General features: G+C 38.4%; 1 protein-coding gene and 1 pseudogene across 6 annotated transcripts in view; one reads left to right on the forward strand and one right to left on the reverse strand.

Annotated features, from left to right (window-relative positions):
• Root (ciliary rootlet coiled-coil, rootletin) overlaps nucleotides 1-22,697 on the reverse strand; it is a 90,904-nt gene that overhangs the window by 24,001 nt on the left and 44,206 nt on the right. For 2 of the 6 annotated variants that reach the window (XM_087347727.1, XM_087347725.1), the window contains exons 2-11: nucleotides 12,460-12,552; nucleotides 9,361-9,561; nucleotides 7,866-8,047; nucleotides 7,559-7,724; nucleotides 6,858-7,067; nucleotides 5,837-5,983; nucleotides 4,014-4,204; nucleotides 2,848-2,959; nucleotides 1,659-1,895; nucleotides 898-1,034 (exon numbers count right to left, since the gene is read on the reverse strand). In XM_087347727.1, the coding sequence (XP_087203853.1) occupies nucleotides 898-1,034; nucleotides 1,659-1,895; nucleotides 2,848-2,959; nucleotides 4,014-4,204; nucleotides 5,837-5,983; nucleotides 6,858-7,067; nucleotides 7,559-7,724; nucleotides 7,866-8,047; nucleotides 9,361-9,561; nucleotides 12,460-12,513 (1,637 nt within the window). In that variant the 5' untranslated portion in view covers nucleotides 12,514-12,552. Of the gene's footprint in view, nucleotides 1-897; nucleotides 1,035-1,658; nucleotides 1,896-2,847; nucleotides 2,960-4,013; nucleotides 4,205-5,836; nucleotides 5,984-6,857; nucleotides 7,068-7,558; nucleotides 7,725-7,865; nucleotides 8,048-9,360; nucleotides 9,562-9,916; nucleotides 10,331-12,459; nucleotides 12,553-14,842; nucleotides 14,991-22,697 lie in introns of those variants that run through there. The other 4 variants (XM_087347726.1, XM_022061822.2, XM_087347729.1 and 1 more) reach the window with 4 other exon arrangements.
• LOC147873948 (U2 spliceosomal RNA) lies at nucleotides 16,315-16,496 on the forward strand (annotated as a pseudogene).

A 22,697-nucleotide genomic window follows, 5' to 3' on the forward strand; every position in this document is an offset into this window, starting at 1 on the left:
CAATCAAAAATGCAGACACAAAACAAACTAAATACTTATTCTGTATGTAAAAATGGTTAAATTATCTTAACAGAATTCATTAACACTCCTAAAACTTTTTATTACAAATTCAAAGGACATACAGATACAAGATCATACAAAAAATTAATAGAAGCCAGAACAGGCTCTGAGCTTAATCTATGGAAAATTAGAGATAAAATGGTAGAAAAGGCGTGGAGAACATAAAAAAATCAGACAATGGGAAAGATATCATAATTCAAAACTCATGACAGAGCATGCAAATCTGCATAAGAATTTGGAAATGAGATGGGAATAAACAAGAGTCTAAGGGGATTTTAGAAAATATTTGTACGACATCTGTACTACCTCCAGGGTTAAGAATAAACTTCAACTTTTATAGGCATGTACATCAACTAACAGCACATGCACAAAATTACATTATCCCCTTGTTTTTCCAAACTGGACCTTAATGTAATAGCCTATTTGGAGGAACCATCCCACAAGTCCATCCAGAAGGACTGAGGAGAACAATAATACAATAATCTGAGGCAAAATAGCCGGTAACATGCATTAGATTTGGCTAAGCATCTTGTAAATAAAAATGTGTAGCCATATCTGTGATAGATGAAGTATGAACAGGACTGGTGAAATGTTGGGGAAGGGAGAGAAATATGGTAAACTACACTCTAACAGTTTTATTTTATTCCTTATCAATAGCCACATTCTAAGACAGCTTAGCATCTGTTTGTGATATTATCATCTAATTTGTAGTAACAAAACCACCAAAAATGCAAACTTATTACAACTGCTCCCAGGGTTTCAGTTAACCATACATAAAAAAATTATGTTTAATTTATCAACCAATTAATTTTAATATCTCACATTACTTAAACACACCTGATTTCTGCATCTTTAGCCACACGGTTGAGTTCAGTCTGTAAGAACAGTTTTTCGTCTTCCAAATTGTCTGACACTTTCTGCAGTTTTGCATTTGCTTTTAGAAGTTTCTCATAATCAGCATTAAGAGTTTCAATCTGCAAAATGGAACATAAACGCAAACACTTGCTTAATCATTTATTTAATTCTTGCACATTTATGTCCAGAAAACAGTAGTAGTTTTACCAGTTTTGTAACAAACTAACTAAACTTAATTTAATGAAATTTACTAGTTCACTGGTTGTAGAACCAAGGGTTCAACACTGCTTATACCAGTCTGCTACTGAACAAAATCTTCAGCTAGTTTCATCCACTTCACAAACCATGTTTCCTTGTCAGTCTTCTGAGTGGTTGCATTCTTACATAATTTAAAAACATATACTTTCTTTTCTGAAAATGGTATCATAACATACATTCCAACATATTTATGATACAAAAGACCTCTGGATTATACTGTCACAAGCCTGCTACATTAGCACAGCTGGCCTCATGTTACAGAAGCTTCTAGTAACGTCCAAATTATGGCAGAGAGCTACAGGAGGCAAGGGTTTAGATGTAAGGAATGCATGGCCAGCTAGATCACATGCAAGCAGTGACACTAGTTTGATAAACATTAAAGTCACCACAAAGGGTAGTTAAATACTGCAATTGCACTCATGTCCCAAGCTGCATCATAGTAGGTTTTACTATTCGAAGCACCATAATCCACAAACTTAACTCACCATTGCATTGATTTCCATTCTGTTCTTGTCCAAAGCATTTTTCTCACTTCGAACAGAATCAAGAGATTTCTGCAGCAAATCTTTCTCCTGCATCAGTTGTGAGCAATGGGAACGGCAGGAATCAAGCTGCGCTGTCAATTCTCCCACTTTAGTTTCTAGCGACTGTTGACTATCTTCAGCATTTTCACACTGTTTCCTAAAAAGTATCAGCTGTTCCTTGCTGGACTGAAGCTTCACCTGATGTAAAAATTTTCAGAGCACGGTTAATTAATTAATTGAAAGGAAATAAGAAGCAGGATAGAAAGAGGGGTACAGAGAGAGAGAGAGATAGGTATACAGATAAAGAGAGAGGAAAAGAATGATAAGGATGGGAACAGAGAAAAAGTAAAATATTTAGGATACATTTTTCATTAAACTGAATGCCTAGCTAAAGATTCACAATCTATTGCAGATCTGGGGCCACATTCAAACTTTTTTATCAACTCACAGGCAACGAGGGCTATTTATTCAAATATCATAGCAATTTATTAAAAATGCAATAGCTTACTATTACAAACAGGTTCACATAAAACCCAGTGATTTTCTTTACCAAAATTAGTCAAAAAAAAAGATATCTGACAACGCTTTCACTTCAGCAATCTTTCAACATCAGGCTGAATTTCTGTTGCTGTCATTCGAATATATCCCTCCAAGTGTTCGTTAGGAAGACACATCCAAATTCTTGATTTTATGTTCCTCATTAAACTGAACAATTACTCACACAGAAAGGCAGAGCCAAATATGTTAACAAAGTGTATTTTCTGATATCAGGGAACTATTTTTCATCATACAGAGTGACACAATATTACAGCACGTTTGCAAACAACATAAGCCACATTCGCAGGCCGCAGGCTGAAAACCTCTGGCCTAGGCTGAGTTGTTTCCATTTTATTAAAATTTAGTCCTGATTAAAATGCTAATGCTACATAGGCCAATAACATACTTAGTTTAACACTACAGGCAGCACGCATAGTCTGAATATGTCACTCAGTTTGACACCGAAAGGGTTAGGGTAAAGTCTGAGTTCATGCAGATTAAAAATTTTGTGTGTTCACACATTCCTAAAAATAAACACCTCATAGCTATAAAAAAATAAGAAATTAAGAAACAGTAATGATCTATTCTGCTATTCAGAAGTCATCTTACCAACCTGTAACTCATGAATTTGTAGTTGGTATTTGTGTAGTGAGGCTTGGACAGCAGAGATGGTGCTTTCAGCAAAAGCTGGAGAAGTGGGTGTGCGCATAGCTCTTTTTGGCGATCTGAATACAGAAAAATATGGCAGGATGATAGAACAAAACACTGAATCTATGACTCTAAAACTGTATTTCATGAAACCATGAATGTTAAGAAAAGGGCTTCAGATGATTCAATTGATTTCAGAATAAAATAATATTCTATTAAAACAATAAATCAAATGCCATTTCTGTAGTCATGGATAAGATAGCCGTTTTATGGTCAGATATGAGATGGCAAATGATGACAGAATAGAGACCACCAAAAGCATAATAGGAAAAGCTGTCAGTTTGCAGAAATATTCCCTGAAGCTGAGAAAGCTACATGAAAAACGGCTAGGACAAACAAAAAAATGCAGACCAGACAACAGTTAACTTTGCCAGGGAATAAACTTTGCAGATTAAAACTATAGGAGCCAAGAAAGAACGCTGCATCCTAATGTCAGCTATCACAACCAGCAGAAAAAGTCACCTCCCTATGTGGTATTTAAATGCAAGACGATGGCAAAGAAGTTACCCCTTGTTATTTAGTAACTAAGATATTAAATGAAATTCTGGAAGAAGTTGGAACCATTTGAGACCAAATGGTAATTATATGTACTACCTGCTTTTACATTCAGTAACAGCATTCTGCTCATAGATTGTATTTATGGGTGTCATTATTCTCAGAATAAGCTGCATCAATCATTTGATCTTTGTAATTGGGATGGTTTGTTTTCTTTAGGGTAAGAAGTGAATGTTTAAATATTATTTAGACAAACTTTGGAACCAAAGGGTTAACTGCCGTTAGCTTCCTCAGAGGCACAAGTTTGCTTTGAGGGAAGCAATATGATAAGGATGTTTCCAATACAATTTTTAGATTATAATAAGATTCATATGTCATTTACCAATTTTCTTCTAATTTGTTTGAAAATCCATAATTTCAGTTTAAAATAAAATAATTGGATACACTAGAAATAAAGACATTCCTAACAAGAATCACTGTACAGAAAACCATCCGCCTGAGTCTGGGGTCCAGTTACTGTACCCAAAACTTTCCACGGTTTGTACAAAATGAAAGTGCAATGAGGCAGGTATTTACCGTTGAGGTACTGGACCAGCAGGAGTTAGGTGCAGGTGTGTAGCTGCATGAGACTGTTCAGCATCTCGGCTCTCTGCATCCTGAATCACAGCGTGTGCAATGTCACGCAGAGCATTCTGCAACAATTCCACTTCTTCCTGCATATGAATCACTTGACCCACTTCATGTTCTGCCTCCCCACACCTCTCCTCCTGTGAAGTTTCACATTTAATGAGCAGAAGCATCAACACAATGCAGAGCTGCTGCATCACTCCGCCATAACATATCTCATCATGTAAGAAAAATCTAAACTCAGTAGTAAAACTAGGGAATTAGGAAGGTGATTATTTCTTTGTGCAGTTTCAACTTATTACATTATATTCTATCCAAGCTCCAAATTAAGTTGGATCCGTGCACTGTAGTAAGTTGTGTACTCAAGTTATGAATGGAAAAGAAAGTCTTCAGATACAAGGGTAGCTGCAAATATGTTGAGTAACAGTTGTAAGTGGCTGACGTCATATCACTAGAAGCCACCACTTCCTATTTCCTAATAATCATAGCACCAAGATGACAGTTTTGTAAATTTCCAAGGTGAGAGCAATATTACTGCTACTTGATAAAGGATGTTGAGATTTTGTGTAGCAACAGATCTTTGAAAAATGTGTAAAATGTAAAGCAACAAACACAGTGAATGTATCAATCCACAATAACTTTCCATTTAAGTTAGACATCATAAATTTATATAAATGGAAAACATACATACAAATTTTGTACAAAACATGTTAATAAAACATGACCATGAGACCAAATTTTTGTCATATCAAACAAAATTAAAGTAAAAGAAATATGTACCTCTGGAAATACCATATATATAAATAGATTATTAACTGTAGAAGTAAAAAGACAAAGATGCCACTGTGCTTAATAAAGTACCATGCTATGAAGATGTATATCTCCATGCATTCTTAGATGCAGCAATAGATGGAGGTAATCAGCTTCTCACCCTGCCCATTTTCCTCCCAGGAAAAGAGTCCCTGGCACCCATCAGATGAGACTAAGCATGCCCCCAGAGATGGCCTAGACATTGTGGGAAAAATCTGAAGCTGAATCTTCCTGGTAATTCAGCTTTCAGTCTACTCACTGTACCAACTAAGTCGCTGTGACTCTCGATCATTAATATATAATATTACTGCTAAGCTCATGATACAGACTGGAACATTTGAAGAAGGACAGAGCATCTGAGATGCTTGAGTTTCTGATTCAAGATGAAAATGTTTCACCCACATAAAAACATTTCTTGGGAAAGGTGCCCGAACACATAATAACCATTAATCACCATCCTTATGGACAAATAAACTTTAACTGTACCACTGCACACACACTTTATGCATGAACTGTGTTTAGGGAAACTCACCCAAATGATAACAAATAACAGGACAGCATTTCATTGCTCCCTGACCAGCACGTTCATTCCGGTCATCACAATGTATTAATACCTACAGGTTCGAAAACATCAAAACAAAAGAATGCCAATGAACCCTACTGCAAGTCAGTTTAATTCATTCATATCACAAATGCCAATTGGATCCCAAAATTTATAGGAACCTCAATTTTTCTAATTATTGAACATTCTTTAATTGTAATTTTACCAGATTTTATTATTTCAGTATCCAACGACACAATAAGAGATGAGGGATTCCTTCACTAAGAGTGTGCTGGGTTTTAGTTTCTGAAGAAAGATTATGTGTTGTGCAGTCAATCAATTAATATCCAGTGATCCTTAAACACCAGCATAAGTTTAAACTTCCTAATTACAATTTGTTGTTGATGTATGTAATACCAACCAAATTCTGAATTTCTCTTAGCAGGTGTTGAATTCTCTCTTCTTTTTGTCTCGCTTCAAACAATGTTGCCTCATGCTGAGTCTGGAGAGAATGAATCTGTGATTTCAAATCTGCTGCTTCCCGTTCATGCTGTATCTGCTGCTGCCCCTGAAGTCATGTCAGCAGAGTATCTAAGTAATTCTTCATGACAGATAAAATTCCGAAAGAAAACTACAGAGAAAGCTGAGAAATTTCACCAGACTTTTAGAAACATAACTTGGAATTTGGAAATTTCAGAAAAGGTTACATAAACTGTATTGTGTGCTTATTCTGAATAATGCAGCAAAACCTTGGACAGATAAGCAGATTAAAAGTGGTTAAGATTAAATATTTACAGAACATTAAAAAAATTAACACGAGACAAAATTCAAAACCATGACACAGGCAAAATCTGAAAACATAAACACTGCAAGAATTTTTTTTACACAAATTTCATTACAATTGTAGCAATGACTATGTCACCACCATCCTGTTATTTATAATGCTAATGTTTGGTAGTTATCGCCTTCTGACCAATTAAGGAAATGGGTCTCATTGGGGAAGATTCATATTTATTTAATGACATTATATATATAAAATGTGTAGGTTATATAATGCTGGGTGACAAGATGTTTGTGATGGATCAAGAATGTAGAAGCAGTCATGTTCAAACAACTATTCCAGTACTTACTTGGTGGTATTGTGGAAAAGCACTGTGGATTTGCAAAATCTTTATTTATCTTCTTGTTTGATGGCAGTAACTAATGAGCCATTCAAGCTACGTACAATAAATTTTATACGGTTATATGTCATATACATATCTACACATCTGGTATAAAACATTCTTCAAATTTCAAAATTACAAGCATGGGTGTCATGCAAAACTTAGAGGCACAGACCACTTTGGAGTCCTAAGCATAGATGGGAGGACAATATTAAAGTGGATCTTAATGAAACAGAGTAAAAACTGAATGATTAAGGCTCACAATTGTGCAATGCTAACCTCTGTCTTACTGGTTTCCTTCATGACATTAATAATTCCACTGCATGCATTGGTTATTTCTTGAGTTGCTGATGACATTTCAGAGTTCAGTTTGGACATATCTCTCTCTGTTGTCGATTTCATCTCAGCAAATATCCTCTTGACAGAGACAACATCTCGCCAGACATTCAAAAGTCTGTTGTGTTCCATAGTATAATAATCGTTGAAAGCCTAAAATCAATGAAATTTCAATCATCTATGTTTTGTAATACGCATCAGTGAATGTGTAAAATTCACACACATAATATGAACTTGTAGGGGTTCAAACCAAATCTCACAAACAAAAACAGTCTTTAACATAATATAAATTTGTAAATGAAAGTTTATTAGGAAATTAGTAACTGGAATTTGCTTCTGAGCCTCCTTCTGGTTTTTTGCGACAAGGTCAAGCCAGTGCCTGAAAAGTAGTGTCTGTAGCAAAGCAGTACATAAAAAGTATAAGATATGTGGTGGGGGAGTGTGATTCATTATTCTACATGCTAAGTTGACTATCAATAAAATGGAGCATTTTGGCACTGGGTGTTGACCGACCTGGATTTTGAGCTACTATTAAGACTGATATCTAGTGCATTACATCTCTCGAAGCCCTACAGGATACACCGACTCTGCTGTCAGTCATCCACTTACATAAGGCAGCAGAGAGCATATTAAGGGCACAATACCTGCTCCTCCTCCTTCCATTCATCCTCTTTAATCAACATTTCCTCTCGCAGCTGTTCCCAATCATTAGTCAGCTTCTGTAGGTCTGATGTGAGGGCATCATTGGTCTGATGAGATTCTTCCAACTGATCATGAAGGGCTGCATTTATTTGCATTAACTTTTCACATCTGTTATAATCACAATAATGGAATGAATTAAATTTCTGACTCTGTCTACTTATGCAATATGCTACATTCTTGACAATATATAAAATTATGAACAATACACTGGCAACATAAAGTATTCTTATATTTCTACTTTTTTATTACTTCCTGCGTTCCTCGTCTAATCTCCTCAGCGCAGTATCAAGATCATGGATCCTGTCATCTCTTACTTCCAAGGATGGGGGAAGAGCTGAGACAGTCATGGCCCTGATAGGAGACTCAGGGCCTGGTAAACCTTCTGCCATTTGACTCTCTAGTTCAGAACATCGCTGCTTATACTGGAGGACCTACAACAAATTATGCCAACTATTATGTCAGCTTTATGTTCCATTATGACATACATGTTCTAATTTAAACATGCAAAAGAATAAAGACCAAATTTATCAGTATAGTAGATAGCACATTTATAAGGTCTTTGGTTAAAATCTCATATGGGACACTAGCTTGAGGTGTTTCACAGTTTTCAGCTAGCATTTTAGGGAAATATTTGGATTGTAGCTTCAAATATGCCTCAACCACTTCCATCTGTATCCTTCCACATTTCATCATTTATAAACAACCTGACATTCAACACAATAAAGTTGACAAAGCACTGAAAACAGACAAAGACAGAAATACTAACAGAATAAAGACAAAATGTCATAATAAGGTGGTTAGTAGTCCTGCTTTGCCCCATGAAGATCTTGGAAGAATATAGGTATTACCTTCCAGGCAAATCCAGGGATAGTACTTTAAATAAGGCCACAACCACTTCTTTCCACATCTTTTCCAATTCACTATCATGTTCTCATTCGATGCTATATGGTCTCAGCTACTGAAAAAGCATTGTTAAATAAACCACAAAAAAACTATCCAAAATGATGTTGTTTATGGTAACCGTCGGTCCATCCACCAAAAAGTCAGAGCTAATTTTTTTACAACTCATCATACATAATTACCAAGCCACTTCTTTTTCAACGCCATAAAACACCTTCAGTTAACATGTCAAATCATATCTCAACAGATCCGAGAAAACTAAAAAATACAAATGAAAATACTATAAACTGTGTCAAGATAAATAATACCAAACGCTGAGCTGTGGCAGTTAGCCTTCTGCTTTGTAGTCCCAGTTTCAGATCTCAGTCTGGAGGCTAGACATCATGACTGAAGATGTTTTGGTTTTTCCTCAGTCACTCTAGGAAAACCCTTAAACAGTACTATACAATGGGACATAAACAATATCTTCCATATCCTTCCCAATTCATCACTCACAGCTACCTTATTATTCAATGCACCAGTGATGACAATCATTCACAGAGCATGATGGGGCAAAAGTGGTAGACACATTAGTAAGATGGGTGGGGCAGCAACATTAGGACTCAAGTTTTGTCCACCCTCAGAGATGAGCTCAAATAACTGTTAGATAAGAGCTAACTTAAGCTAACATAACCTAAAAAACTCAAACCAAACATGATGAAAACAACAAATTTGTATGAGATGGCAAACTGCCCTTGAACAAGCCAAAGCAAGAAAGCTGTGTGCAGATTAGTAACCATTCCTCTAAAATCAGATGTTATATAGTGGTCCAACTTCAAAAAATCATTAATTATCAAAAGATCACCTTTGCTTGGAGTCGGCTAACTAAGGCTGCCTGATGTTGTTGTGCTTGTCTGTATGTCTCCAACCTACGCTTGTAACTTGCTGCTTCATCTTCCAGTCTTCGCTGTAATTCCTGATTCTGTCGTAGAAGGGCATCTGGAGCCACATCTTCAGAGCTACCAGTAACAGCTGACCTACTAGGTTCCATCCCTCCTCCACCAGTCTGAAAACAAAAATATTCTGTACCAAATTCTACAAAGCATCTTACATAATTTTAGATATTAACTAAATAATGGAGTAGAGTCCTTCAGAAGCTAATCAGTAAACCAGAAAAGTCTACATTCAGTTTCTTCAGAGTTCAAGCTATTATAGTTTCTTCTTCTTCTTCACAGAAATTATTACACTATTAATTATATTTCTTATTATGGTGACCAAAGGAATGGATCATGAGTCACAACACGCATGAGTGAGATGGGGACAGTAAAAAACTGATTCACAAAACCTAACAAAAAGGGAGCACTTGGAAGACCTCAGAAGATAATATTAAAATAGATATTTAAAAGTGTGAGAATGCTCACTGGAGTCATCTGCTACAGGACAGGTGGAACTGGTCAAGTGATGATAACCTTTTGAGAATACCTACTGGTTCCATAAAAGGTGGGTAACTTATGGCTGGGCGATTATCAGCTTCATAAGAATGCCTCTGCTCCATGTACTTCGTCAGTTACTTTGTTAATTATCCTTCGAGTTGAATTCCTCTTCTAGATATTAGTCAATCTACACTTGCATTACAGGCAACTTAGCCTATATCCCCATTCGGTAATACACGATGCTTTATCTACTATAGATTAATATCATGTATCCTGTGCATCTACTACACACGATTTAACTGCCGCTTATTTTACACATCAGAATTACAAATGCCGCCATACTTTGAAGATAATCATCTACTATTTTTATTTAACTGTGTTATGGACCATAGAGTTTGAATCGTACAACAGAGGTGGCAGCAGCTATTACTGCGTTCGACATCACATTTTTAGCATTCGGAAATATTCGGTGATGGTCGTTCATATCTCGATAACATCCAAAACAGTCCACGTGCATGCACTGCATAATTCGGCCCTTGCAACAAATTAAATTTCATCTAGAAATTTCACACGAAATTGCCAGTCATCTACTCTCAATTGTTTAAGGATACATCGAAATGAGACTTCAAACAACACGTTCTTACACAGTACTCTACTCCATGGAGTTAATTACATAGTTAAGGATGGTCCGTACCTTAGTACACCTATGAATACAAGAAACAGTCCTTGTGAAACTGGTACCTGCTCAATTGATCAGTAACTTATTTCCCTTTCATAAAACGTACTGATTCATTATCATGTTCAAAACAGTCAGCCAATTTATCCTGTCCTAGCAAGTTGGGCTTGGAGATGAAGAAGAAACTAGTGAAGTGTTACGTATGGAGTGTCGCGCTGTATGGAGCAGAGACTTGGACACTCAGGAAGAAGGAACAGAAATACCTGGAGAGTTTTGAAACGTGGTGTTGGAGAAGAATAGAGAAGATCAGGTGGACGGATCGAGTGACCAACGAAGAAGTATTGAGGAGAGTCAACGAGCAAAGAAGCATTCTGCAGGCGATTACACGAAGGAAAGCTAACTGGCTGGGAAATATTATGAGAAGGAATGGGTTACTGAGTGATATCACCGAAGGCCAGGTTGAAGGAAAGCGAGGACTGGGAAGAAGGCGGATACAGCTAATCGACGACCTTAAAACAAGGAAAGAAGATGACGTTCCAGGAATTAAAGCGAGAAGCCGAGAATAGGGACAACTGGAGAGCTCTTTTTGGGCAGAGCAATGACCTGTCGTAAGACAGAACACTTAATAATAATAAGTCCAGTTTAATCCGGCACATTTATTGTTCTCTCATCTACGGGAATAGTATCTTACTTTCAGATTTTGCGCCAAAACTTTTGTGAGTACTTATTATACCCCCCATGAGTGCCACATTCCCCGTCCACGTCATCCTTCTTAATCTGATCATCCTAATAATATTTACCATAGAGTATGCCTATATACTATGAAACTCAGTGGCGGCTCGTGAGTCTGACCTGTGGTAGTGCTGCGCAAGGGGGAAATATTAGAATAACAATATAAATATATAATAAATGTAAGACTTGAGGTTCTCACAGCGGTGAATATGAAGATTTCTGTCTTCTGGGTTATTGCGCTGTGTAGTCTGGTCGATGTTAACCAACGTTTCAGAGGTCATACTGCCTCCGTCATCAGGGCGATGAATATTCAGCGCAATAACCCAGAAGACAGAAATCTTCATATAATAAATGTAAATTTACATCACGAGAAAACCCACACGTGATCGACAATGTTTTAACTATTTCTGAGTCACTCAAAGACAATTTATGAAAAATAATTTTACGTAACTATGATACACTTCCTTTACTAACATATAAAAGTTTTAATTTATAGTATTTGTGTTTTCGCTCAGAAAATTAGCATCGTCAGCACAGACCAGACCGTCCCGATTTGCTGAGACCTTCTTAAAGCATGAGAATAATTTCTGCAGAGCTGTCAAAACTACGTAATTTCTTATCAGACAAATTAATTCTGTTCTACTCGACCTCAAAACAATTTCGGTCCTCTTTCAACTTCCTAACAATTAGAGAGACTATAATAAAGAAGATCGTGACTTTTAAGTAAATTCGCAGGCATTAACACAATCAAAATTATTTCAGATTCTTGGGTGGATTGATGAATTAATTAGCGAGTACATTACAAGAATGTTTATGTGTGTTTCATATCTGTAGATATTTTATTTTCTGTCTCAGATTCCTCGTCACATTTGTTTATCAATTTTAATTCAATCAAAAATATTTCTTTCAGCCGCCATATTGTTTTCTGCTGAAAAAAGGGGTAATTTACACAAGTTGTAGGCGTATATTTCTAGGAGATAGAGCATGTACATTTTCAGGATGATTCTCCAACTGACATCATTTTTAATTGGAAGGAAGAATGAAAAAGAAAGTTCTCTTGAACTAAATGAATAACGGCTTAGCCTCTATCACATGCACTGCGAGGTCTCACGATGATACACACCTCTGCTCGGCTCTTCCCTGCCTTTCGAAGAAATGGTGGTTTCCTCCTCTCCATCTGCCCTTCTGTCAGATAAGGCAATTCCTTAACTGACACCTAGAAGAAAAAATATTAACTTCAGACAGATAACAGACCCAGAGGGAAAATGTATTAATACTAAGCTACCGGTATATAATAATATTTTTTTAATATTCGGCCATCATATTAAAACGTATTTATATGAATGCTGTACCATGAAAACTTCCTTCTCGTGCCTGTGGGAGACAGGCAGTGGCTGGTGAAGCTATAAACCAACCAACAGGACTCAAAAATACTAGAAGAATAAGAAACAACCCAATAAAGAATCCCAATAAACCTGTTTATTTTATTTATTTAGTGTTCTGTCTGACGACAGGTCCATATGAACAGGATCCTTCCATCCTTTTCTCGGACTGGGACCTGTTCATATACGTTCTTGGCAGATGATCCAGAAGTGGTTTGCCATTGCCTTCTTTTGTGTGTGAGTGGAGTAATTGTTGGGATGCCACGGAGAAACCGGGGAAGCCCCCGGAGGAAAACTCCGTGTTGCCTAGACCACGGCCTTGCCCACCAAAAGTTATAAATTCGTGCACCGCCGGGAATCGAACCCGAGACCCCAGGATTACAAGGCCAGCGTTCTAACCGCTAGACCACCGTGGCGGCCTGAATAAACCTGTTATAAGCTGAAAAATTAAATCGCGCTAGAATTCTAGGCGCGCGCACAGAAGCTTATGGGAGAATTTTACCAAAATGTATCCAATTCTAGTTAAAATGGGGCAACAATAACGGACACTTTACACATGCGTTTCTCCGACGATAACGAGTGTACTTACGGGGAGGGGGGGGACACTGTTTCGAACGAAAATTGACAAGAAAAATATAACATAACCTAATTCTCTTCAAAGAGACTTTTGATTTTCGAAATAATTACAATAAACGCATTTTCATACTGCGTTATATAAAAAAGCGAATGGTCAGACTGATTTTGATCATATTTTATGACATCCCATATCTGTGCGTGTCTGCTCATCCGTTCGCCTTGTTTTATGCTCTTTATATGAGGCCTATTTCCATTTCATTTTCCCATCTCAATTCGTTTTTCCAAATGGCCTCTTTAAAAGAGTTGATTAATCTCCAATCCCCCCCTGCATCAATTCTCGTAGGTTACAGTAGCAACATTTGCTGTTATTAATAATGGTTGTGTGTAGTTTCCCGGAACACAAACTCCATCGCTCGTCTTAAGATAAAACATTCACCCATTATTTATCCGAGGATGTTCATTGCTAATGACTCGGAAAATTGGGAAAGAGCGCGCGTTATCGGAATTCAATAAAGTGTTACTATCGACTGCTCAAGTTACTGTAAACGCTTGAGTATGTCAAGAACAAGAGTTGACAGAGATTATATTTCCTTATATGGAACACAAATAGGGCAAATGTCTTTCTTAACCGAGGCAGTGTCGTGGTATTCACGCATCGCGATGAGAAGTTTCGAGCGGTCGAATGACGATGTTGCTGTTGTTCTTTTTTTGAAAGCCAATACTACGCTCAGCTAACCAAGAAATTCCATGCCTTTTATGGAACCAGAAGGTTTATTATCGTGTTCATAAGAGCCCGTCGACGTTCCCTATCCTGAGTCAGATGACTCCAATCCACACCAACACTATCTCCCGAAGACCCATTTTAATATTATCCTCCTATCTAAGCTGTTCCGAGTGGTCTTCTCATAAGGCTTTCTAAGCAAAGTTTGCAATCATGTCTCATCACTATCACTTAATACAAAAATACTACTACTAATAATAATATGCTGTAATCTACGTGAGGAAATGTCTCTCTGTCCATTGTAATATGCAGCTTTCTGATTACCACCGAAGTGAAATTCGTGTCTACGGTACACAAATGCCAGACACAGAGTTGTATTCCGAAATAATGAACAAATCTGCAATACAAATTTCAGGGAAATAGTACAGCCAAATATAAGTTAAATTCTTCTAACTGTGAAGTGGGTCAGTGAAATAACCAATAAACTTTCTAAATAACAAAATATTCATCACAGTGTTGATAAAAGCTTGTCCATGGACACTATCCTGAACCCAATAAATCCAGTCCACGTGTTAACACCATATTTCTCCAAGATCCATTTCAATACTATCCTTCGATCTAAGCTTAAGTCTCTCAAGAAGCCTCGGTCTATCAGATTTTGAAAACAAAATGTCGTATGCCTTACGTGCTTCATTCAAAGTTTTCTTTTTCCTTTTTACCAATATCGACATAGCGAAAATAATCCCGCTGTTGACATTAAGCGAATGTTTGTCGGGGTTTTATGATTGGCCCTACCATTGTGTTTATAAATGAACATGGCGACCGACCTGCCTTGGTGGTGCTGGTGGTGGAAGCCGGGAGCCATTGGTCCGAGGGCTGCTATTCGACCGTCAGAACTGTTCACACCAATTCTCCTCGTTCGCTAATCAAAGGTTGAACGGCGTGCGCGGACGTCGTACGCGCTGGTACAATCAATACTCGAATGTTCTTCCACAGCCGTTTCTTTCAGCCACCAAGTCTCAAAAGTGAGGAAATATTTGAAATGCGGTTGCTTCATCCTAGGCAACGCGGAGGAATTCAATAATGCGATTTTAATCTGAACCAGTTCAGGCAATCCTCTTGTGGCCTCTTACCAAGATTTAATACACTTATGCTTTTCTGTCTTCCACTCCGATCTACATAATCAGCCAATTATATAACCCCATGATGTCAATACTCTGATATTACTGCGCAATCCGTTTAGATCATAAACTTCCAAGTTCTGTAATATCTTCGTAATACCAAGTTTTAACTCTGGAGGAAATCCAGTCGACATTGTTCTCTTATTACACGAATTTAATCACGGTAATCTCACTTTCACGACGGTGTCTGAGTATTTGAAGTCTGTCATTGCACAAGTTCTTCTGAACCCTGTTCAATTTTGGTCTCAGAGGGGACTTTCTTTTCACTCATTTCAAGACGTGAAATCGTACGCTGGCGGAACCTTGCCGCGAAGAAAAGGAACGCGGCTCAGATGCAACTACCAACTAACAATTTCTTAAATCAATTCTTGCAGTCACAAATTTACATTATGTTAAATAATATTTTCGTTTGTGAGATTTTTTTCATTGATACCTTATTGTATTTTCGTCATAATCTAAGAACGTTGTAAAAAGAGTTTTAATTGAGGTTTCATTTGCCATCGTCGTTTTAATTGGCCTTCCTTACACCCGACATTTTCGAATATCCTACCGTCCTTCGGTCCAGTTTAGGTGGGTTAATCTTTTGACTCCACTGTACATATTATTTCACCTTTCTGTGTACTAGCAAGGATTTGTGCGTGCGTGCACGTGTGGTATTCCGTGCCTATCTATTTCCCCTCCAGCAGGCAGAAGCCACATTGATCACTGTCCGGACACGTAGGTTTCAATTGTAACATCTACACGAGCTCGGAAGATTTATCGATTAAGCTGAGTCCCTAAAACAAAGCAACCTCACAGAACAATACGTAGTGAAATATCAGGTTCACAAGGCGGTGAGTATTAAAACTGCTATTACGCCGTGTAGTCTGGTAAACCTGCGTTTCAGAGGAGCTTGCTGCCTCCATCATTAGGGCGATGTCGGAGGCATCTAAAACTTCGGTAAAATTCTACAAACTACACGACACAACAACCCAGAAGAATACCATTTTCAGAAACAGCTTCAAGACAAGAAAGCCACTCACTTCCACGTGACAATTGTCTTAATGTACCTCGTATTTTTGCATGCTACATATTGCATGTATAAGTGATTGCTGATAGTCATTGTTATTATGAATGTAATAGGCGCTATTTTATTAGTAAAAGTGTCTGTTCTTATGAGCTTAATATCTGATACTTCCTGCATCGCAGGGTCAGAATATTAAACTGGGTTTTGGAAAATGGTGGAGTGCTAGGGGCTTGTTCCAAGTCGGTCATGGGTTGGCCCTGTATTGCAGTACCTCCGGGTATTAAGTTTGTACACCTAGTCAAGATTATGTACCGCGATAATAAGACACGAATTCCACACCGACAAACGACAAACTAAGTAACAGGAATGAAGCAAGGTTGTCCTATTTGTGGCCTCTCATTTAAGATTCCAATTGACCCAATTATGAGGAAGCTACAAGGTCAGAAGGCACAACACAAAATCCTAGCTTATGCTGATGACCTGGCAGTTATATCAGTCGAGACACCGGACGTCCGACACCGACAACACCAAAGCCCACCACCGGACACGATCCTGAGCCAACTCCAACCATTTTCCTTCTCGGTCTGCCCAGTGGTGGTCTTCCAGAAGGATTTTCCACCAACATTCTGTATGCCCATTTCCTCCCCATGCGTGCTACATGTTGCAGCCGATCACCATGTTCTCACTTTGACCCGTTCTGCCATCTAGTGGGAATTTTCATACGTCTGTCTGTCTCTGTCGCACACCAGCTCTGCCGCCAGAGCGATGTGTCACGTGACAGCAGAACTCGTAGGTTCAATAACAGATGGCACAACTAAAGCAGAAAGGAAAACCTCATCCCCAAACTTATTACGGGAATATATCATTCTGCCATCGTCTCCACAGTTATTTAGCAGGTCAGTAAAGTGACAACAGTCGGCAGTTAGCCGATTCCAACCACTATCAGGCTATTCTCGCTCAGCTTTTCAGCGGATTTCCTCGTTTTCTCCAGAGTGCCTTCTACCTCGTCATCAGCGCCTCAGATGTCATACAGCGTCGTTTGATAACCTAATAATTGGTCTCGTATTTCATATGTTCCAGAAGGTTGTACATTTTTCTTGGTGCCCAATCCGAGATGCATACCCATTCTTTCGCAACTACCTTGTTCTATATATATATATATATATATATATATATATATATATATATATATATATATTCAGGGAGTTGCACAAATGCCGAGATTACATCTCATATCTGTCTACAATAACGACCTAATCTCGCTGCGGGAGACTGAGTAACTTCATGTTATTACCGCAAGTCTGTGTCTTCTTATAAAATTGACTGCGGAGTAACAACCGCGTTAAAGAGGGAGAACTGCAGGCGGCTAGGACGACACGCCAGGTACTGCAATGTCCTTAAGATGCACAGAATCATCGCCGGTTTAACCAATAGGCAGAGTAGACGATCGCCTACGGTGTAAAAAAAAACCTTGGGCAAAATACAAGGATAAATCGCGTAAAATAGAATATAATAAGGGTTTAAAATGGATTAAAGAGATACATGTGGGTTGTGGTAATGCGTTCTTTCGCGTTGTTCAGCTGTTTTTTTTCCCTTGCAGTGGCTAAATCTGCGAAATTATAACCAGCTCTTTTGTTTATTATTAAAAAGGAAGTTTTGTGTTGGAAAGAATTGAAAGCGCCCTCATTTTTCATACACGTACTAAATGTTTAGCTACATTATGACTAAATGTTAATGTTCATTGCACAAATTGAAGGAAAATGTCTACCGGACATTCCTTCGACTCGAACAAGCTAAAAATTAAAGTAAGGAATTTCGACTACCTTTCTTGGGTTTACACAGGGAATACCTAACACATTCGTAGCTAAATGGGACTATTGGTCTTAAAACCTTACATACCGCGTAGTGTATTGGAATATAAAATATGCATACAAACAAAACTGTTTACACTATGAAAGGACACTAATAATGCATTAGTGTCCTTTCTTAGTGTAAACAGTTTTGTTTGTATGCATATTTTATAGGGACTATTGGTCAACAAACATTTCTTTCTGGGTTATAGACCTATCATCGTGTAGTCTGGTAGAATCGCCCGGATGGCAGACAGCAAGGACCTCTGAAACGTCCGTAAACCAGACTACATGGATCTACAACCCAGAAGTCAGTCATCTTCGGACTCACCGCTGTGATAACCTCTATCTTATTACGAGTGAAAATTGCGATTATGGAAAATTATCAAATGTAAAAGCGACATTTTATCCAAGTCTTCTTTCTGTATTTTAGTTTCTTTTTACATGCTTTATTTTTCTATCGTGCTCGATCTGAGTATTCGTACGGTCGGAGATGTGCTACGACCGCGGGGCCGCTGAGATCTCATTTCAACACGATTACCCCGTGTCACGAACATGTCTGATGCGTGGCATTACCCAATACAACAGAGGACAATATATGACGATTTTAAGAAGGATTTGAAATACTTGCAATTTCTTACACGCCCAGGAGTGCAAAGTTCGTTTGTTTGAAAAGTTCAAGGAAAAGCATGGTGCTTAGAGTCCTTTAATTTGTAACCAGATACAAGTGTCGCGGCGATCGAAGTCCAAATAAACTCGATCTGCTGTAGTTTGTCTAAGAGACTGTAACACACAGGGTGTGTCTAAACAAATTAATATCCACTTGCATAATAAAAGCGTGATCACGCTGTTTTAGATCGCAATTTGTAAGGTAATACAGATACTCGATACAGATATTACAGTTGATTACAAATTTTCTTGGATATTATCCATCGTCTAGTAAATATAAAACGTAAAACGACGTTTCGGAGATGGGACTCTATCTCCGTCTTCAGGTTCCTATCTCCGGAGATAGGGATTAGCTCTATCTAGTGGGCCCAACTGTGTAGGAACCTGAAGACGGAGATAGAGTCCCATCTCCGAAACGTCGTTTTACATTTTACTAGACGATGGATAATATCCAAGTAAATTTTTATTCAATTGACTCTTCACCATCGTCAAGAAGTTTTAGATTTGATTAAAGAATCTGCCCACTTTAGAGTTCTGTGCACCATTTCGAAGCACGCTTTCCTTTAAGACACCGAGGGGTCGTCTTTTTAACCGGAGGTCAGATACATTTCAATCGTACCGTCATACTACGGAAGCCTGGTCTCCACGTTCTCCGGACTTCAATCCAATCGATTTGGCGTCATGTGCAGGATTCTGTGGTGTCATCAGCCACACTTCTGATGTAAATCTTTACACCGTGCTCATGCACCTATCAGCACTGACTGAACAGTACTTCGCATGGCTAATTAAAACAGACAATAACAATTTTTCATCACTTCTTTTGCACTTACGAAATTTAGAAAGTGACATGGCTGTACACCCTTAAAGAACCACTCCTGGGCATAAGGCTGGTTGTGACTCGTTGCTGCTCCGTGTTAAAACGAATTTATTTAATCAACATCCTGTAGGTCTTCAGAGCACGTTACGTAACGAGATGTTCACACAGTGAACCTCGGACTTGGCCTGTAGGATTCGATCCAATAATTGTCTGGGTCGTGGGTCATAACCTCAAACAACTCTGTGGTGAAGTTCCGAAATAAGTTAAACCCATCTGTGTACATATTTAAAAATAAAGATAGCCTATATATTTAGCGAATAAAAACATTTCGCTCTAAACAAACAAAGAGAGAAATTAGGCAGAGCAAAGGGTGGTCTCGGAAACTTTTCTTCTATCTGATGTAATCGGTGACATTCTTTCGTTCCTCCAGAACAGGAACTTAAACAGGGCACAACCATTTCTTTTATCATTAGTCCTTCTTTATCATTCGTAAGAATATTGCCATTGAATGACATTTGAAAAATCATTGCCAAATAAACAGGGGCCAGAATATATATTTAAATACGATAAGAAATAATATGAGAAGGTAAAGGAGAGACAGTGTGACACATGGACAGGCGGAAAAAAGAAAATAAAGTATGACTGAACAGGTGACTGAATGATCCACCCGAAATATACGTCACAGAATGTTAGGACATTCATGAATATTTTGTTGTTTTCCTGAATGACGTATTTCAGACCACGCCCAACGTCCTACCTAAGTTACCAAGAGGTTTATTTCATCGTAGTTTCTACTTTTCCGTCTATTCGGCACCGAGAAAACTTCCGCTTCTTAGATTGATGCCAAAATGTGTGACAAGAACCTGGACGCTTCTACGCTTCTATCGTGAACCAATCAGTCACGTGCTGTACACTCACACGTGTTACACCGAATATTGTGTTCACTGTATATTGTTTATGAAGCAAATTGTTGGTTTTCAACATTAGACACATAACTGGTGATATTATTATCATTTAGTGTTCCGTCTGACGACAGGTCCATATGAACAGGATCCTTCCATCCTTTTCTCGGACTGGGACCTGTTCATATACGTTCTTGGCAGATGATCCAAAAGTGGTTTGCCATTGCCTTCTTCTGTGTGTGAATGGAATAATTGTTGGGATGCCACGGAGAAACCGGGGAAGCCCCCGGAGGAAAATTCCGTGTTGCCTAGACCACGGCCTTGCCCAACACAAGTTATAAATTCGGGCATCGCCGGGAATCGAACCCGAGACCCCAGGATTACAAGGCCAGCGTTCTAACTGCTAGACCACCGTGGTGGTCTTTAATTTTTATATAAATTTAAAGATGAATAACTAGCGACGTCGACCGTCAGTTTCCACTTTTATCACTAAAGATAAACGCTTATAGGGATGAAACAAACTGCAGTGCTTGCACTAGTGCCCTTATCCGATATGTCAGACAGTTGTCGTAGAGTCTTATTAAGTTAAAAATCAAGGGCAAAGTCCAGTAATAACAAAATGTTTACGATTATCGACCCGTCCAAACTGTACAAAGTTCCTTCGTAACAATTTATTGTTTCTTGCATGAATTAATTCTTCAAATCTCAATATGACATCCCACCCGTTGAAATACACACGAGACGGTCTAAAGTTCAAAATTCAATCTAATGTCCGAACGAGGTTACAAATTGGCGTACCATTTTGTTTCATCTGTTTAAAAATACTTACATAACATTAATTCTGCGTTCAAACTAATGCCAAACAATTATCACGCGATTTACATTAGTTTTACTGTATCTTTTACTCAGTAAACAGGCCTAAAACCATTTCGACTAATCCGATTATGTTTCACAGCCTAAATTAACTAAACTGAATAACACGGACGAAGGCGAGTGGCGCAGATAAACACACAACAAACGTCTTGCGCTATGGATACATGGAGGATTAGTACGCAGGCGCCTGCTGCACGCTTGAAGTAACTGAATACTTTATACACCAGCTCTCTGAGCTGCCTGTCACATGTGACGTTTATTTTTCATGCTATTATCACCAGTCACAAGCCACGGTGGTCTAGCGATTAGAACGCTGGCCTTGTAATGCTGGGGTCTCGGGTTCGATTCCCGGCGGTGCCCGAATTTATAACTTGTGTTGGGCAAGGCCGTGGTCTAGGCAACACGGAGTTTTCCTCCGGGGGCTTCCCCGGTTTCTCCGTGGCATCCCAACAATTACTCCATTCACACACAGAAGAAGGCAATTGCAAACCACTTCTGGATCATCTGCCAAGAACGTATATGAACAGGTCCCAGTCCGAGAAAAGGATGGAAGGATCCTGTTCATATGGACCTGTCGTCAGACAAAACATTAATTAAAGTAATAAATAAACAAATTAAAGTAATTCATCAATGGGGTTGTTGCGCGTGTAGTCTGGTAGAAGTTTACCGACGCGATGGATGACATCGTCCTGATGATGGAGGAAACAATCACATCTGAAACGCCGGCAAATTTATACCAGACTGCATGGTGCAACAATCCAGAAGACAGCCATCCTTCCCCAGCCTCTTTTATTAATTCTGTACGTGGACATGAAAATGTAACAGACAATTTCAACGGCAAGAAAGTGAAAGTAACAGTGCTTTAACGTTTCTAAAGGAAGTATGGAGATGCTTACTTTTAGCGGTGAGGAGAATTATATAAAACGTTACAGATCAGAAACCGTTTCCTGTGATTGGCGTTAGGTTACTTAAATATTCACGCATGTTTTCCGTAGTGCCGATACATTTCATGCAGGTAAATATTTATTTGATGCACCTGCAGTCCAAAATTGGCTAGCAGAATGGAATGTTTTATCCCCATTGTTTTAACCTCGATTTGAATTTGCTTTTTGGAAAGGCAGTGATAATAACGAAAGAGTAGAAATAAATGTGATACAAAATTTAAAATCGATCCTGAAACTGTTCTATCCAACCCTCATCCTTACAACGCGTGTTCTAAAAATCGAAATTAAAACTCTACTCCCACATCCTTCCTAGATTTCCAAGTAGCAGTGTTCCGAAAAGTTTCCTCGCCAAAATTCTGTATACATTTCCTGTCTCACCATCCGAGCTAAAGTGTGATGTGGTCGGTATCCTGATAGGTCTTCTCTTCGGTTTTCCTCAG

This window comes from Zootermopsis nevadensis, unplaced genomic scaffold (assembly GCF_977971745.1).
Source record: "Zootermopsis nevadensis isolate Lab colony 2312 unplaced genomic scaffold, Znev_1.0 Znev_ptg000012l, whole genome shotgun sequence".
NCBI classification, from domain to species: Eukaryota; Metazoa; Arthropoda; class Insecta; order Blattodea; family Termopsidae; genus Zootermopsis; species Zootermopsis nevadensis.